We start from the raw sequence: 18642 nt of genomic DNA, 5'->3' as shown, positions 1-18642 counted from the left end.
TACTAGAACTTCCTATTGCATTGGTGATTTAAAGAAAAAACAAAAAGCCCTCACTCTCCCTAACCTTTGTGCTAAATGTTTAGATATAATTTGTTTATATAGCATAAGGGAGAAATTTCTTCATTCTAAATGAAATGAGCAGCATCATTAGAAGTTCCCGAGTTAACCAGACTTTAGTCCCGAGGAGGGTTTTATAGGAAGTGAAAGGCTGTTCATCTGACCCCTTTGTGCCAGAATTGTACCTCAGCAGGAGGTAGTTGCAGCTGGAGGTGCTGAGGAAATGATTGCTGACCCAGGGAGATTTCCATGCTACCTTTTACCACTGCAGCCAGAGATGTGTACTGCTGAACAAATAATTGAAGAAGTTGTGTGGCTTAGGTCATGTTGGAACTAGCAAAAATCTCTGAAATCTGCTCTACTAGCATTGCTGTTATCAGTAATCACAGGGAATTGTTTTACTGAGTTTCACACCAAACTTGATACCATCACAATTACATTTTGGATGTACTTGAGTTGTCTGTGTTTCAGCTAATAGCGTTATGTACTCCCTGGGAGATGATGATGCAACAAATCAGGTGGCTGGAGATAATTAGAATTTGAATGTGACTCTGGCTTTCCCATCTGTATGAAAATGAATGGGAAGAGAGGTTAATCACCACGAATAAACTGCATGTCAGCAAGCTCTGAGCAAGGTGCTGCCCTTAGAACACACTGTTGCTCTAGTAGACTGTTTTTGGATGTATTTCCAGCTGATATTAGGGGAGCAGTCTCCAGTTTGGGTGGGAGTGTCTCAGCCTGAATCGTTTGTCCTATCTTTTGTATTGGTTTTATTTCTTCAATTAATGGTTTGAGTTGTTAAATGAATTGGAGAGTGAAGCAACACCCTGTTATCTTCTTGTCATCTTTGTCTTAGCCCAGTGCATGCTGCCTGTAGGCATGTAGCAAAGTGAGCTTGGGCATGTTTTTAAATGGCCCTGTGGAGTGGAAAGCAACCTGTCAGCATGCAAATGAGGCTGAATTGTATGTTCTTGACACCCTTGCAAAAATCTTGTATTTGGAATCTTTTAGCTTCAGAATTGACCAGAGGGTGTTGTGCCCCACACTGGAAGCAGCACTTCTTTATGTCTGTGGCATCAGTATCTTTGTTATGTGCCTGACCAGTCCAGATTTCATGGTGTTGCTCTAGTACCAGGTTTCATTAGTTTTCTGGTCATGTTCTACTAATAGCCAGATGGTATAGCGATATGTTTTTCCTTTGCTTAATTTATCCAGATTTGATTATCCATATTTTACAGGGTTTTTAATTTTGAAAAATAATTAGTAGAAGACTGATTAAGTAGAGATATATATCTGGGTGTTTGTTGTATTTAAATACATGAATAGCAGATATGACATGTCCAGGATTGCTAGGTATTTGAATTTGGAGAGGGAGTTATTACTCTCCTCTGTACCCTCTTTGGCATTTTTAGGAGTTCCTGTGTTATAACGTGTCATAAAACTTATATTTGGAGGAGATAACTGAAAAGTTACCAAATACTGGTGGTTTTGGATATTCAAAAGTCCTTTATGGATTTTGAAAGGTAAAAATGAAAGTTAAGGAGTTATGCATATCTCAATGTTCTACTTTTTTGTGCTTTTTCCTATTGTTTTGGTTTCTAGGAATTGGTAGCCATCCAAATGCCTCCTAGATGGCTCTGCACCCTATTAAAACGGTAGTATTTGCTTTTAAATTTTCAATGTACCTGGTTCTTAACTATTAGGTCCTTCCTTGGACCAGTTCATTTTAAATTATTGGGTCTTCTCGGGCATAGGATTAGCAAGGCTAAAATGGTGAGTAATATATTTGAGGCTTGCAAAAGATTCAGGGATGGAAGGACAGAATTCTGATTGAATTGTGCTTTATACTTGGGCTTGCAGGAATTGTGGGAGGCACCTCAGTGAAGAAATGGACCAGTGTGTATAATCATGGAATCTCCTTGCTGACAATCACCACCTGCTCTCCTTGATAAGTGAGAGAGAGTAGTCAGGGGAGAAGGAAAAGAGGTCACCATGAAGCTAAAGCAGCGAGTCGTGCTGTTAGCAATTCTCCTTGTCATCTTTATCTTCACCAAAGTTTTCCTGATTGACAACTTAGATACATCAGCTGCCAACCGGGAGGACCAGAGGGCCTTTCACCGAATGATGGCTGGCTTGCGGGTAGAGCTGGTGTCCAAGCTGGACCACACCTTGCAGTCTCCCTGGGAGATTGCAGCCCAGTGGGTGGTTCCCCGGGAAGTGTACCCTGAAGAGACACCAGAGCTGGGGGCAATCATGCATGCCATGGCCACCAAGAAAATCATTAAAGCTGATGTAGGTTATAAAGGGACACAACTGAAAGCCTTACTGATACTTGAAGGAGGACAGAAAGTTGTCTTCAAACCTAAGCGGTAAGTCTTCATCTTGAAGTTATCTGTGCTGTTTAGTTGTAACTTGGGATTTATATCAGTGCTCATCTCCCTCTCTTGGTATTCTCTTCAGTAAAATGGGAAGGAGAGACTAGAAGATCTCTGAAGTCTCTTCTAGCTCTTAATGTTCCATGATTCTTTGAGTAAGGGAAATTTATAGGAATATGTTTTGGTTCAATATTAGACTGCACATTTTACAGTTAGAGCTATCCTTGATTCTGAAATTTGTCAAGTATCTACTATGTGCCAGATGTTAGAGATACAAAATGAATTGGTTAGGAAATAAGCAACTTGTCACCATAAGTGTACAATTAAAGACTGGGCAACCACATGTCAGGGATGCTGTGGAGTAGGAGTTCCCCAGAGTTGGAGTAGGTTTTGGATGGGTGACTTAAGTCCTTTTTAGCACTAAAGCTGTGATTCTTTCACTTGAGCTTTGGTTTTGTTTTAATTAATAGGCTTTATTTTATTTTTTAAGCAATTTTAGGTTTACAGAAAAATCAAGGGGAGAGTACAGAAAGTTCCTATATATCCCCTCCCCTCTCTTCCCCAGTCTCTCCAATTATTAACATCTTCCATCAAATTAGTACATTTGTTACAGTTGATGAGCCAATATTAATTTATTAACTGAAGTCCATAATTTACATTAAGTTCACTCTTTGTGCTGTACATTCTGTGATAGTTTCAATAAACTTATAATAAGTATTCACCATTACAGTATCATACAGAATAGCTTCCCTGTCCTCAGCGTCCCCTGTGTTCTATCTATTCATCCTTCCCTTCCTCCCCCTGAACCCCTGGCAACCCCTAATCTTTTTACTGTCTCCATGGTTTTGCCTTTTCCAGAATGCCATATAGTTGGAATCATACCTTTTGTAAGCTTTTCAGGTTGGCTTCTCTCTGTGTCTTAAGGTTCCTCCATGTCTTTTTGTGGCTTGATAGCTTTTTTTTTCTTTTTCTTTTTTTCTAAATAATATTCCATTGTATAGCTGTACCACAGTTTGTTTATCCATTCACCTACTCAAGTTTTGGCAGTTATGAATAAAGCTGCTATAAACATTCATGTGCAGGATTTGTGTAGATGTAAGTTCATAGTTCATTTGGGTAAATACCAAGGAGCACAATTGCTGGATCATATGGTAAGAGTATGTTTCATTTTGTAGGAAACTGCCAGTCTGTCTTCCAAAGCAGCTGTACCGTTTTACATTCCCATCAGCAGCGAATGAGAGTTCTTGTTATTCCACATCCTCAACAGCATTTGGTGTTGTCAGTGTTTTGGATTTTGGTCATTCTAATATGTGTGTAGTGATATCTCATTGTTGTTTCTTTTACCTGTTTTAAGCAGAGAACTGGGCCATTTTAGTTGCCTCAGTCCAAATTTGAACTAGAGAGGGCTAGATCATATGTTGTTAGACAGTGATCCCTTTGGACTTTTTTAAGGACCTACAGAGATAATTCGTGTGGCCATTCTATAGTATAATTAGTTTTTTTAAAGTTTTCTGTTTGTATATGAATTTGAAATAGGTTAACATGATGGTGATTTATATTCTTTTGACAGGTATTAGTTACTAGTGGATTTTCTCAAAATTTGTAATGTCGAAAATTTTCTGTGTACTAAACATTTTTTTCATTCCTCAGTAGAGCTTTTGAGAAAATTGTAACACATAACTTTGGGTCTCTTGCTGGAGTGGGAGAAGAAATATGGGGTGAAGGGGTGCAAAAACCAACTGTGACCAGAGTAGTTGGCTTAGCTCCCTTCATGGCTCAAATATCAGTAGATAATAGGCAAGCAGAGAGCTAATATTATTGGAATTCCAGAAATGGAAGGGATCTGCATTTGCCTGGAACTGGGCAGTATGGTGTGTGGAAGATGTGGAAATTAGGAAAGTTTTAAAATGCAGTAGACTTTTGGAGAATAGAAAGTCTGATTGGCAGGTAATAAGGAAAAAGCATAGTTATGTGGGACTTGGATCTAATTTCTGTTGCATGCACACCATTTGCCAGGCATTACACTAAGTACTTTTGTATCTGTTAATGCTTTTAACCTTTGTCACAACTGTGGGCAGTTACAGTTCTTATTTCCAGAGTAAGAAACTGAGACTTAGAAAGAATAACTTGAGAAAGAATAACTTGACAAGATCACCCTGCAGTAACTAATGGAGATGTCAGAGTGTGAGCAGCTTGTGTTCTGCGACACACGTGTGATTCTCTTAAATTTGTTTGCCTTCCTGTAAGAGAAATGACATGGATCACCCATCATCAAAAATTTGCTACTTTCCTTTTGAAATATGATCTTTGACCTCTTGATTTGTAGCCTGAGAGATCGCAGCATAAGCAGAGTGATGGAAAGAAGACAGACTAAAAACAGAAATTAAATTCATGTAAAAAGAGATGAGTTGCAGGCATTTTGTGTTTAAATAAAAGGATACCCTCTCCACACCCACTATTTGTACACTAAGAATTGAAGGTGAGATGGGACAGCAGGAAGTGTTAGAAGGCAGATATTACTGATGGTGTGCAACATTAGTATTAGTCCAGGTGCTTTGCAGATAGGACTGGGGTATTCAGACAAAGCATAACTGGAGGGAGGAAGAGGCCAGACTGGTGACTAGTGGACGTGGCAGCAGATAAATGCATAAGCTAACCTTAGTCACTGTTGCTTTATCTCATATCTCTTACTACCACTGAAGCCTTCCCATTACTTTCCTCTTCCAGACCATCCTGAAATCCACTTTCATTCTTCTCCCAAATACCCATATAATCACTGTGCTCCCCAACTTTAAAACGTCTAGGGATTCCCACTGCTCACCAGACAAAACCCAGCCTGCACAGCCTAGTGGCCAGCCCCTCACAGCCTGGTCCTCCTCTCTACACCCAGCTCTTTATTCTTGTCAGTGCGGCCCCTTCCTCCCCCATCACCTTCTGAAGAGCCCTTGTCTATGCCCAGCTCCAGAGATGCTCCTGCCCCACCTCCCGCAAGCTGTCGGGCACCTGCAGTAGGTGATAGCGCTCTAGTCACTGCACACACTGACCTGGGCTGATTACACCTGGCACTCTCCCGGGGTGGGGAAAGTGGGTGCACATTTAAGTGCTTGTAGGAATTGACTCCAGCCCCCAAACACCCAGCAAATTGCTATTCTGACCCTGCGGGCCTCTGAGGCTATTTAGTCCTAGTGTAAGTGCAAATTAATGTTCTTGGTCACATTCTGATGTCCTTCACCAGAAGGATAGGAGTGATTTATTGGCAGTTACTGTATGAATTTTGCTGCTCTGTCAGTGACTTAAGATGGATTGCTTTGTTGAGAGGAGGATCTAAGACCTTTCTGCTAAGTCGAGACGTGCACCTTTCTTTAACAGCCACTTGTGGTTAAGCATTTCTGGAGCCTGGTTGTCCATGTCCTCCTGCCAGAGATGGAAGATTTGTATAGTACATGAAATATATAGGAATACAGTGATGCCTTTATTTGCACATTTTTCCTTACTACATTATTATAAAAGTGATTTTTTTCAGTATATTTGGTTGGCCAAAACGTTAATGGGGCTTTAAGTAAAAAAAGACATTTTTCACTTTCACGAAGATCTTTATTGAACAACGTGTTCACTAACTGAATGAACCTTTTGGCCAACCCAATAGCTGTATCCTTTCTGGAACTAAATTGATTTTCACAGGGAAAAACTGCAGTTATGGTGGGAAAGGAACAAGACGGCAAGGGCCTGGGGGTGGGTAGAAGTCAGTGACTGATCTTAGGAAGTGCTGAAAGGGACCTTGGAGAGCAACTAGTCCAACTACTCATTTTACAGCTGGGGAAAATGAAATCCAGGGTTCTGACTTTCCTTCTTTCTCATAACCAAAGCATGAACTAAGGATTCAGACCTTCGGACTCCAATGCAGTTCTTTCATTTTGATTTTTCTTCCTTTCCCTTTTCCTTCCCTCCCTGTTTCTCCAGCCTACTCCCAAAGTTCCCGGATTTTTCTAGGGTTTTACATTTCACTCCAAGCAGCCTTTCTATGTACTGGAAAGTTCTCTAATGTTTCACTGAAAGGAGTGGACAGCACAGCACCACAAATCTTCCTGTGGCTCCTCTGGAGTCCTGAGAAATAAGGTATTCAAGGACTGTCGCCCAGCTTTATGGACAGCCTGCAGCTGTAGTGGAGAGAGAAGTGCTTGAATAGTGTCAGCTTTTGCTGCAGTCCTGTTTAAAAACTGAGACTTTTAATTTGGAGGTAACAGGTGTAATCCTTGGCAGCCTAAATGATGCTTTGACACTAGAAACAAAAAAATACGTTTGAGTATATTGACCATGCTAGGAAGAAACTGGTGTCCAACCAGGTGTTTTTGCGTGTCTGTCTTCTAACATAAATGTTTCATCACTTTGATTTGAAAATGTGTTTGGTGGACATGGTTTTACTTTGTACTCTGTGGTCATTTATGTTGAAGGTCACTGCCTTGTACAGTACTGTTTCCAAATTCCCCATGGCCTTTTCAGCATTGGAGATCCAAGTGTCCTTAGTGGAGTGCCTCCTCTTCACGTCATTCTCAACTTATTTCTGTCTTGTAAAGCCTGATAGGTCTCCTTTTGATTGAGGAAATGCAAGTGAACAGTAGAGGTCATAGGTGAATTGCATCTAGTTCTTCCCATTAACAGGGAAGGCAAATGTACCTTTGCCTCCTTGTTAACAAAAACAGAGGCATATCCGGACCATTTTTTTCCCCATGAAATTTAAACTTCTCTAATAAGCCTTGCCATAGCCATTCTGGTAAGCCTTGCCATATTTTCCTTTTACTTCAGCTTAGTCTAATAAACATTTCAGTAGACATTTATTAAGCATGAACTATAGGCTTAACACTGTGCTGAAGATACAAAGATGGTCCTCACCTTCCAGAAAAGTACCTTATAGTTTTACTTAAGCTACATTGAAAGTCTTTTAGAGGGGTAAAAATAACATCTGTGTTTTATTCATAGAATGATAGCAGAGGTAGATGTATAATTCTAGTTTTCTTCTCCACTTCATCTTCACCACATCAACCAGTGATCTATGCTGATCCATGACTGTTCTCAGGATTGACAGAGAAGTTTTCTAGAGCAAAATCAGGCTTGCAGATTTCTATTCTGCCTCTTGTGCTGTTGCCTCTGGTACTGATGTAATTCATGTCTGCATCTGTGCTTCCCGTTCACTCTGCAGGTATAACCGAGACTATGTGGTAGAAGGGGAACCTTATGCTGGTTATGATAGACACAATGCAGAGGTAGCAGCCTTTCATTTGGACAGGTATGTGTAATCACAGTGGATTACATTCGTTTTGTTTCCTTTTAGAAATATCTTGGAGAGGACTTGTGGACGCCTTTCAAAGGAATGTAATAAAAAAACGAAATCTAATAACTTTAACTTGTTACCTACTTTAGATAACTGATTAATTCCATTAAATTTGTATGAGTTCCTCATTATTTGGGTGGTACTAGGAATACCAAAGTAAATGTCTTAACTCCAGGCTTTTTTAGGTCATTTCATTCTGTTATGCCCTCTCTCATTAGCATGAGTGAAGATGTTCTTGGTAAATAAAATGGCAGGAAGAAAACCAGAGTTTGAATTCAAGTCCCTAAATTGAACTGGTCATTAATTGGGCCTGGCAGTCCTGATTTTTGTTTTGTTTTAAATAATACTCACTTATCCTCATATGCTAGAAACATATAGCATGACATATATGTGAATTTTATTGTCCTTCATACAAAATATGCACAGCTTCAATAACCAGGATAATTCTAAGAGGAAAATAGATGTGAATTCTAAATGTATAAGTTAACTGGGAAAATTAATACTTTTTTAGCAAGTTACTAGTCAGGATCCTTGTAACTGAATTGTCTAGTATCCCAGTTGCTCCTCTGATCAGCTCTTTAATCAGGGCATATTGGTAGACTTTAAAAGAAATTATTGACAATATTTTTTAAATGAATCTATAAGGAAACCAGAAGAAAATAAAGGTGAATTTTTGTCTTTTTTCTGGATTAGGAAGGATTTTCTAAGCATAAAAGCAATAATTTAAAAATCACAAAGAAAAACTCAATAGATTCAACTAAATTAAAAAAAATTAACTCATATGTCAAGAAACATCAAACAAAATTTAAAAGCAAACAAACTTAGGAGGAAAATACTTGAATCTAATATAATCTAAGCATTAATAGCCTTAATATATAAATGTTTAGAAAATCTTACACATTCTCTAAAACGCTAGTAGAAAATGGTCTAAGAACACGGTTGAATAGAAATTATTGATTGCTAATAAATATGACAGAGGGAGTTCATCTTCACCAGTAATAAAATAAAATCCAGGGAATTCCCTTGTGGTCCAGTGGTTAGGACTCTGCACTTTCACTGCTGTGGGCCAGGGTTCAATCCCTGGTCAGGGAACTAAGATCCCACAAGCCGTGCAGCGAGGCCAAAAAAAAAAAAAAAATCCAGTTGAAACAATGGGATACTATTTTCTCCTACTGAAAATGGCAAAGATTAGAAAAAAGATAATACTTTATTGGCAGGAATACATTGACATTCGTATACTGCTTGTGTCATTGTTAATTGGTTCAGTCATTCTTTTAAGAACTCCTGTATTATGTATCAAAAACCTTAATGTTCATACCCTTTGAATGAGTAACTACCTTTTTATGCAAGCATCCCAGATATTTCTAGGAAGTACCCTAGAGAATCAGAAATTCAAAGATACGTACACCAAGATCTTAGCTAGTAGCATTTTCAGTAGTGAAAATATGGAAGCAATCTAAATATCTAATGAAAGGGAAGAATTAAATAAATGTTTGTTCACAACCATGAATTTTCACTGCCTCTTCTAAGGCCTAGTGGGAAAGAGTTGGATAAATCCTACTCATCACTTAATTGCACATTAGAATCAGTCTTTCCAAGACCTCGTTTGTTTCCTTATTTTCTTCATCCCTAAACCCCTTCCTGTTTCTCTGTTAATGGACACCAGCAGTTCATGAAGATCTTTTTCCCATATCCATACCAATATTTTATATTATCCAACATACTAATTTTAGTTAATCTAATATATGTAAAGTGGTATCTCATTGTTATTTTATATTCCCCCAATTATGGGTAGAGATTAGTACCTCCTTTTCACAGCACAACACCTGTTTGTTAGCTTAGAGTGAAGTGGTCTTTGTATGGAAATTACTTTTGATGTTAATTAAATATAATCATGTTTCTATTTATTTATTTATTTTTGTGGCCTCGCCACACAGCATGTGGGATCCTAGTTCCCTGACCAGCGATCTGACCTGTGCCCCTTGCAGTAGAAGCACCGAGTATTAACCACTGGACTGCCAGGGAAGTCCCTATAACGTTTCAATTTATCACCTGCGCTTTGGGGGTCTTGTATTTTAAAGCCCTTCCCTCCCTCAAAGTCTGAAAGATATTCTGTGGCCAGTCCCCCTACCCCTTTTGTTAACTGCCCCATCCAAGCTCAGGTGCCACTGGACACAGCTTCCCAGCACTAAGTGGCTGCTGTTCTTTGAAGGTCTGACAACAGTCAATGGGGAGAAAAAATACTTCCCCACTTTCTTTCCCACCTTATACTTTTCTGCTCTGGGTTGCTATTTCTCCATTACATTAGGATTTAACCACCTCCTCTGGCCTCAGGAAGTTCTCTCATTTTTTATGATATTTTGACATCTATTGATCTCCTTGCTTTTGTGGCTTTTCTAAAAATGAGTTTAGGACAGAGTCAGTCAGCAGCCCTGAACAACGGATTATTTATTGCACAGCCAATTTTTTTTTAACATCCTTATTGGAGTATAATTGCTTTACAATGGTGTGTTAGTTTCTGCTTTATAACAAAGTGAATGAGTTATACATATACATATGCCCCATGTGCACAGACATTTTTAAAGGCTTTTCTAATAACATGAGAAAAGGCTCATGATACAATGATGAGTGAAAAGCAGGAGACAGAAGTGCATATAGCATAATCTCAATTGTGTATATACACACAAGAGTGAGTATGTGTTTATATATACGTGTGAAGGAAAAACTGGTCTTATGCCGAAATGGTAGTAGTTACTTCTCAGTTGTGGAATTATGGATGATTTTAATTTTCTCCCATAAATTTTCTGTGTGTTCCAAATCCTGCCCCTCCAACTTTTCTTCAGCGAGTGTGTATTTTTTAGCCAGAAAATTTCTTTTTAAAAAAAAATGATGGTGCTCAACGATAAGGTTGCACTTTTAGACCGTTAGAAGCATCTTCAAATGTATCTATATTTAAGTTGTCCTGTGAGTTCATCCTTTTAGATTAATCTGTGTAGTTTTCTGTCAATGTTTTATGTAAAGGTTTGAAGCCCTGTATGGGTTTAGGCCCAATTTTTTTTAATGCTTTGTTAAATTTTAAAATTTTATTATGAAAAATTTCTAACAGACGTAGAAAGAATAGTATAGTGAACCCATATACCCACTCCCTAGGTTTAACAATTGCTCACATTTTGCTAGATTTGTCTTACATAAATTATTTACATCTTGATATTAAATTCACAAATATATGTACCTCTAAAAAATACTTACCAGCAATCAGCAATACCTTTACACACCTAACACGATTAACCATGATTTTTAAGACTACTGTTTAGGGAATTCCCCGGCAGTCCTGTGGTTAGTGGTTAGGACTCTGCGCTGTCACTGCCAGGGGCCCGGTTCGATCCCTGGTTGGGGAACTAATATCCCGCAAGCTGCACAATGCAGGCAAAAAAAAAAAAAAAAAAAAAAGACTACTGTTTAAAATATATCCCCAAAGATTTTTCTCTTCTGTTCAACCTTCCAAACCAGGATTCTGGGTTTCCGCCGAGCCCCCTTGGTGGTTGGCAGATTTGTTAATCTGCGGACAGAGATCAAGCCTGTTGCCACGGAGCAGCTCTTGAGCACCTTCCTAACTGTAGGTAAGGAGGTTATAGAGGACGTTTAGGTAAGGGAATAGTTAATAAATTAAATGGGGCATCATTGAGCAAGCTGGCTCATGACTTTTAGGAACTGAAGAACTCAAGGGACTACAAAAGCAAATCAGGCAACTTGTTCTCACAGTACTGGGGGAAATAGATCTAAAGGTGGATGGCAGGAAATTGAAAGTTTTCCCTAATGCACGCTTTGTGTGTCTCTGAAGTAGGAAGTGAGATCATTTACGACAGTGTAATTAGGGGATAACTTTATTTCCTTCTGCTTGATCTTAAACTAAATCTCAAACTCAAAATTTGGTCTGAATCAGTTACTGTCTGTGTATCATTGCCTTGGTGGTTTTTTTCATACTCCTGTACTTTCTTGGGAACTGTTTCCTATCTCCTGAGAATTGAGCAAACCTTAAGGCAACTCTATAAGAGGGTCAGAAATTCCCTTGTAGGGTTGCCCTTGGGCCTGGAAGATCACCACTGCCTCCTCCCACTCTGCAAAGGTTAGCCTATGGAACTCTTTGTGTGTGGAATTGACTGCCATCCCTCTGGCCTCTGTTCTCCGTTGTCACACTCTGAGGTAGGGGGTCTGGGCTGGAATTCTCACTCCTGTTCTCCTTGCAGACATAATGAAAATGGGAGGAATTCAGAGGTGCTGTGGTCTCTTGTCTGAGCCTCCTCAGGGTGCCATTTTCAATGACACAGTACTCTGCGTTGATATAACTGTTGAAATAGACATTGCAAGATGAACTTCAACTTGCTTTGCTAGAGTGAATGGATTTACATTTATAATGAGGTGAAACTGAATATTTAAAGCACTTTTGACAGATTCATCATTCAGAATTTAAACTTATCAGGCTAGGGCTCTGCTGTTCTTGCAAATAACCAAAAGCATACACTGTCACTGATTTGTTTCATATATTTTCTAATCACTTCTGCTTGTCCAATTTTATGCTTAGGCAAACATGCATTCCTGATGGATGGGAAGAATAGGCCTGCTGTCTAGAGACTCAGAGAAGGTTAACTCTCCTATATTGTGCAAGGTGCAGGGGAAGGGAGAGGCCAGAAAAAGGTTTGTAAGGAGGTTATTAACACTTGGGCTGAGTATTGAAGAATCCATAGACGCTACCCAGGCTGCAAAGAGGGAAGGGCATTGGGCACAATAACAGGAAGTATAATGGAAATGAGGGCACAAAGACCTGAAAGTACAAAGCACTGGTACATTTAGAGAAAAGCTTCTAGATACACTCTACAGCATAGGGCAGTGTCTTAGTTTGGCTGCTATAACAAGATATCATGGACTGTGTGGCTTAAACAATAGGGATTTATTTTTCACAGTTCTGGTTACTAGAAATCCAAGATCAGGGTGCCACCATGGTTGGGTTCTGGTGAAAGCCCTCTTTGTGATTCACAGGCAGCAGTCTTCTTCCTGTATCCATCCTCACATTGCAGAGAAAGAATGAAAGAGGAATCATCTCTATCATGTCTCTTATAAAGGCACTAATCCCATCATGAGGACTCCTCCCTAAAATCCCACCTCCAAATACCACCATATTGGGGCTTCACCGTGTGAATTCTAGGGGGGTCATGAACATTCAGTCCATAGCAGGCAGGTAGAGGGATTGGCTGGAGATTGGTTTTAAATGATGGACTGACCTTAGCACAATTTTTAAAATGTATTACTAGATAACTTGGTATAATGATAGCTAAATTTTGTATAGCCCTTGCAACTTGACTTTCACACAGTTACCTTATTTAATCCTCTTGACAAGAGTGCAATAAGTAGGGAAGATTTATCCACATTTCAGACCTGAGAAAGAGGTTTAAAAGAGTTAAATGATGTTCCCAAATTCACAAAGCTACTAATTGTTAGCCAGGATTCAAACCCAGATTTTGAGACTAAAATATTTGATCTGCGTATATTCTTCTATATTCATTCATTTATTTATTGAACAAAATTTTGTTTCACTCTGTGTGGCAGGCTCTGAACTAGGTGTTGAATATACAAAAATGAATGACACCTTCCTGCCTTCAAGGAGCTTTATCTAATGGGGGAGCCACACATATACAGAGGGCCTGTGGAAATGTGGAGGGGAAGAGGAGGGGGTCTAGAAGTTAGGGCTGGGGTGATAGTTTCAACGAAGTCTTAAAGGGAGAATAGCAATCCTGCAGGAAGATACAGTGGGAAAGAACACCCTAGGTTTGGAAAAGGACTCTTAACCTTTTTTTGTGCAAGTGACTCCTTTGGCAGTCTAGAGAAGTTTCTGGATCCTTTCTCAAAATAATGTTTTTAAATACATAAATTAAAATACGTAGACTTATAAACAAAACTAATAATATTGAAGTATATATTTTTTAACCTAAAATTACAAAAAGCTAATTTGTGATAGAGTAACATGTGCTTTGTTATTTACACATTAAATAACAAGATTTAGAGTGGTCTAGTAACTACCATAATTTCAGACCATAAATATAAATGACACTTTGAAGTATCTGCAGCAATGCTAATATGATACGAAAAATTTATTGATTTCTTCTGTTAAGAAAGTCACAGGTAACGCTAATAATATGGTTTGCTGCCTACCATCGTAACTGAAGGAAATGCTAAGTTTCAGGTAGAAGTTAGTGAAAATAAAAAGGTAATTTTGTTTCCATCCAGTTCACGGGCTCCCTGAGTTAACCCTGTTCTAGGTGGAGGACAGAGCAGAGCTAACAGCGACAAGAAATGAGAGAAGAGCATGGCAAGCTCAGGAGACTGTGTAGTTGAGCTGAAGTAAAGATTTTCTCCTTAGGCACTGGGAGGCCATGGAAAAGACTTTGAATGTGGAAAGATCAGATTTGAGTTTTAGAAAACTAATTGTAGCAGCATTGTGGAGGATGAATTTGGAAGGGCAAGCTGAGATGAGAGCCCTTGGGGGCTGTTGTAGTAAATGCACATGCAGTGAGTCCAAACTAAAACCTGGACATCTAGGGGATACTCAAGAACTGGAATGGAAGGAATTTGGTGAACATTTGGGCTGAGTGAGACAATTGAGAGAGAGGAAAAAGTTAAAAATGACTCCTAAATTTCTGGATTGGATGACTAAGTGTATAATGAAGCTGTTAGCTATCTTAGGAATATATAGAAAGGAGCAGACTTAGGGAGATGGAGCAGAGGAAGATAATGAATTTAATTTTGGATATTTTGTTTCCTTGTGTAAAATAATAAGAAATAGATACATTGGTTTCTGTCCCCAGTTCCTGACACACAGCTCCTAAAACCCTTGTAAATTCCTAAGTGGTAGGAACATTAGGAGCATATCTTATTCTACTGAGGTGATTCTGAGTTGGTTCCTGGATGCCTCCTGGATGGAGGCTCTTCACCAGAAAGACCAAGCCATAATTAGAAGCTTGGAATTTTCAGCCCCGCACCCTTGCCCTTTCTCCAGAGAGTGGAGAGGAGCTGGAAATAACTGATCATGGCTGGAGTTACTAATTGATCTTGCCTACGTAAGGAAGCCTCTATAAAAATTCCAACAGTACGGGGTTCGGGGAACTCTACAGGTTGGTGAACCAAAAGTTTCCATGTGCCACCATTCCAGGCCCCAAACTCCACAAAGACAGAAGCGTCTTTGTTCAGGACCTCGACCTATGTATCTCTTCATCGGCTCTTGATTGATATCCTTTGTAATAAACCAGTAATCTAGGGAGTAAACTGGTTTCCTAAGACCTGTGAGCCGCCCTAGCAAATTTTTTTTTTGAGGTATAATTGTACAACATTATGTTAGTTTCAGATGTACAGCATAATGATTCAGTATTTGTACATATTGTGAAATGATCACCACAATAAGTCTAGTTAACAAACATCACCATATACAGGTACAGAATTTTTTTTTTCTTGTGAAGAGAACTTTTGAGATCTGTTCACTTAGCAGCTTTCAAATATGCAGTACAGTATTATTTACCATAGTCACCATCCTGATGACTTATCTTATAACTGGATGTCTGTACCTTTTGATTCCCTTCACCCATGTCTCCCACCCCCCGACCCCCCAGCCTCTGGCAACCACCCATCTGTTCTCAGTATCTGTGAGCTTGGGTTTGTTTTGTTTCATTTTGTTTTAGATTCTGTAAGTGAGATCATACAGTATTTATCTTTCTCTGACTTATTTCACTTAGTGTAATGCCCTCAAGGGCCATCAGTGTTATTGCAAATGACAAGGTTTTATTCTTTTTTTTATGGCTGAGTAATATTCCATTGTATCTATACCACATTTTTTTTCTTTATTCATTCATACGTTGAGTACTTAGGTTGTTTCCATACCTTGGATATTGTAAATAGTACTGCAGTGAATATGGGGGTGCAGATATCTTTTTGAATTAGTGTTTTTGTTCTCTCTTCAGTTAAATACCTAGAAGTAAAATTGCTGGATCATATGGCAGTTCTATTTTTAATTTTTTGAGGAACCTCCATACTGTTTTCCACAGTGCCTGCACCAATTTACGTTCCCACCAGTGATGCACAAGGGTTCCCTTTTCTCCACAGCCGTACCAACACTGGTTATTTCTTGTCTCTTTGATGATAGCCATTCTAACAGGTGTGAGGTGATGTCTCATTGTGGTTTGAGTTGCATTTCCCTTGTGATTAGTGATGTTGAGCACCTTTTCATGTATCTGTTGGCCACTTGTATGTCTTCTTTGGAAAAATGTCTATTCAGATCTTCTGCTTATTTTTTAATTGGATTATTTTTTTTGCTATTGAGTTGTATGAGTTCTTTATATATTTTGGATATGAACCACTTATCAGATATATGATTTGCAAATATTTTCTCCCATTCAGTAGGTTGTCTTCTTGTTTTGTTGATGGTTTCCTTTGCTTTGCAGAAGCTTTTTGGTTTGATGTAGTCCCACTTGTTTATTTTTGCTTTTGTTGCCTTTGCTTTTGGTGTCAAATCCAAAATATAATTGCCAAGACCAATGTCAAGGAACTCACCGCATATGTTTTTTTCTAGGAGTTTTATGGTGTCAGGTCTTAAGTTCAAGTCTTTAATCCATTTTGAGTTAATTTTTGCATATGTTATAAAATAGTTGTCCAGTTTCGTTCCTTTGCATGTGACTGCCCAGTTTTCCCAACACCATTTATTGAAGAGACTGTCCTCTCCCTGTTGTATATTCTTTACCCTAGCAAATTAATCGAACCCAAACAGGGGCTCATAGGGACCTCTAATTTATAGCCAGCTGGTCAGAAGCACAGGTGACAACCTGGACTTGCAATTGCCATCTGAAGTGGAGGGCAGTCCTATGGGACTGAGCCCTTAACCTGTGGAGTCTGATGCTATCTCCGGGTAGATAGTGTCAGAATTAAGTTAAATTGTAGGACACCCAGCTGGTGTCCAAGAATTGCTTGGTGGTGGGGGAAAACCCACACACAGTGAAATTGGGTGCAGAATCTCACCTTGACAGGAACATCCAGGAGTAAATGTCGACTAGTTATTTAGGAGCTAAAATCTGTAGCTTAGGCGAGAAGTGTGGGCTGGAGCTGTAGATTTTATTATCATAGGTGGTAGTTCATCCAAGGAGAGCATGGAGATCGAGGTCATCAGAAAACCAGTTTTAAAAGTTTGGCGCATTCAGGAAATAGTGAAAGATTCGGAGCCTCAGGTTCATGACTATAAAACCGGAATATTGAGGTCTGGAAAGGTAGATTGGAACCAGATTATTCATAATAAATAGCTGGCATTGATTGGTCTCTGACAATGTGTCAGGCACTGTGCTGAGCATTACTGGGGATTGTCTCTTTCACTCTTCACAACCCAAGGAGGGAAGAACTGTTACATTATCTCCGTTTTACAGAGGGAGCTTAGATAGGTGAAATTACATGCCCAATGTCTTGCAGTCTAATGACTATTTAGAGTTTATATTTTGATCCCACAAACCTGACCTTAGATTGCACTTTTAGCCAGTACACCTGACTCCATTCGGTTATAAAGGGTCTTATTTACCAAACTCAGAAGTTTGGATTTTGTCACATAGGCAACAGGTTTCCTACACCAAGCAATGTTTTGTTTTGTTTTGTTTTTCTGTTTTTTGAATCAGTAATACATTCCCACAGCTCACAATTTTTAAAAAATATCGAAAGGACATCATGCTCCATTGTATGGATCTACCATAATTCATTTAACCAGGCCCTTGTTGGACATAAAAGTTCCAGTATTTTGTTTTTACAACCACTGTTGCTCAAAATTACCCTGTACATATTTTATTTCATACATGATCAAATATATCCAGAAGTGCAAGTGCTGGGTCAAAGGGCACATACATTTTTACATAGGTGTTTAATCAGTTTACATTCTCAGCAGTGATGTATGAGAATGCCTCTTCCCCGCTAGCCCGCAATAACAACAACGTATTATCAAACTTTGGGTTTTGTTTGTTTTACATGTAGCATCTTTTTATTTGTTTATTTGTTGTATTTTGTCTTTGCATATCCTTTGCTCATGTTTTAAAATAAATTTATGTATGTATTTATTTATTTTTGGCTGCGTTGGGTCTTTGTTGCTGCAAGCGGGCTTTCTCTAGCTGCAGCGAGCAGGGACCACTCTTTGTTGCGGTGCGCAGGCTTCTCATTGCGGCGGCTTCTCTTGTTATGGAGCATGGGCTCTAGAGCGCCGGCTCAGTAGTTGTGGCGCATGGGCTTAGTTGCTGCATGGGATGTGGGATCTTCCCGGACCAGGGCTCCAACCCGTGTCCCCTGCATTGGCAGGTGGATTCTTAACCACTGCACCACCCAGGTAGTCCCCTTTGCTCATTTTTAGCTTTGTCATTGGTCCTATCAATTTACAGGAGCTCATACATAAGAAGGATAATAGCCCTTTGTGATATGAGATATAAATATTTTCCCCAATTCTTTAATTTCTTTTGACTTTGCTTATAGTTTTTTGTTTTGTTATTTTTTTGGGGGGGTGTTTGCCTTACAGAAGCTTTTTGTTTTTAATGTAATCAGTCCATCTTTTCTGATAGATTTTCTGATTTTGAATCATAGTTAGCCTTGCTCACTCCAACATTATGGAGGAATTCTGCTTTTTTTTTTCTTTTAGTACCTTTATAGTTTTATTTTTTGCATTTAAGGTTTTGATATTGTTGGAATTTCTTCTGGTATATGTAATGAAGTATGGCTCCACTGTTGTTGTTGTTTTTTCAGATGGCTATCAGTTGTCCCAATAGCATTTGTTAAAGAGTCTCTTGTTTTTCCCTGTAGTAAATTTTCTTTATTTAGTTT

The 18642-nt window shown here is 39.0% G+C and overlaps 1 protein-coding gene across 6 annotated transcripts in view; it reads left to right on the top strand.

The window, feature by feature from the left end:
• The window catches only part of FAM20B (FAM20B glycosaminoglycan xylosylkinase), a 41649-nt gene that overhangs the window by 11010 nt on the left and 11997 nt on the right, over positions 1-18642 (top strand). For 3 of the 6 annotated variants that reach the window (XM_060132531.1, XM_060132547.1, XM_060132540.1), the window contains 3 exons: positions 1918-2426; positions 7630-7716; positions 11272-11381. In XM_060132531.1, coding sequence (XP_059988514.1) covers positions 2050-2426; positions 7630-7716; positions 11272-11381 — 574 coding nt within the window. In that variant the 5' untranslated portion in view covers positions 1918-2049. Of the gene's footprint in view, positions 1-1659; positions 2427-7629; positions 7717-11271; positions 11382-18642 lie in introns of all 6 variants that reach the window. The other 3 variants (XM_060132557.1, XM_060132524.1, XM_060132565.1) reach the window with 2 other exon arrangements.

This window comes from Lagenorhynchus albirostris, chromosome 2 (assembly GCF_949774975.1).
Source record: "Lagenorhynchus albirostris chromosome 2, mLagAlb1.1, whole genome shotgun sequence".
Lineage (NCBI taxonomy): Eukaryota > Metazoa > Chordata > Mammalia > Artiodactyla > Delphinidae > Lagenorhynchus > Lagenorhynchus albirostris.
Note: the sequence above shows the minus strand (reverse complement) of the source record. Positions and strands in the feature narration are given on the sequence as shown.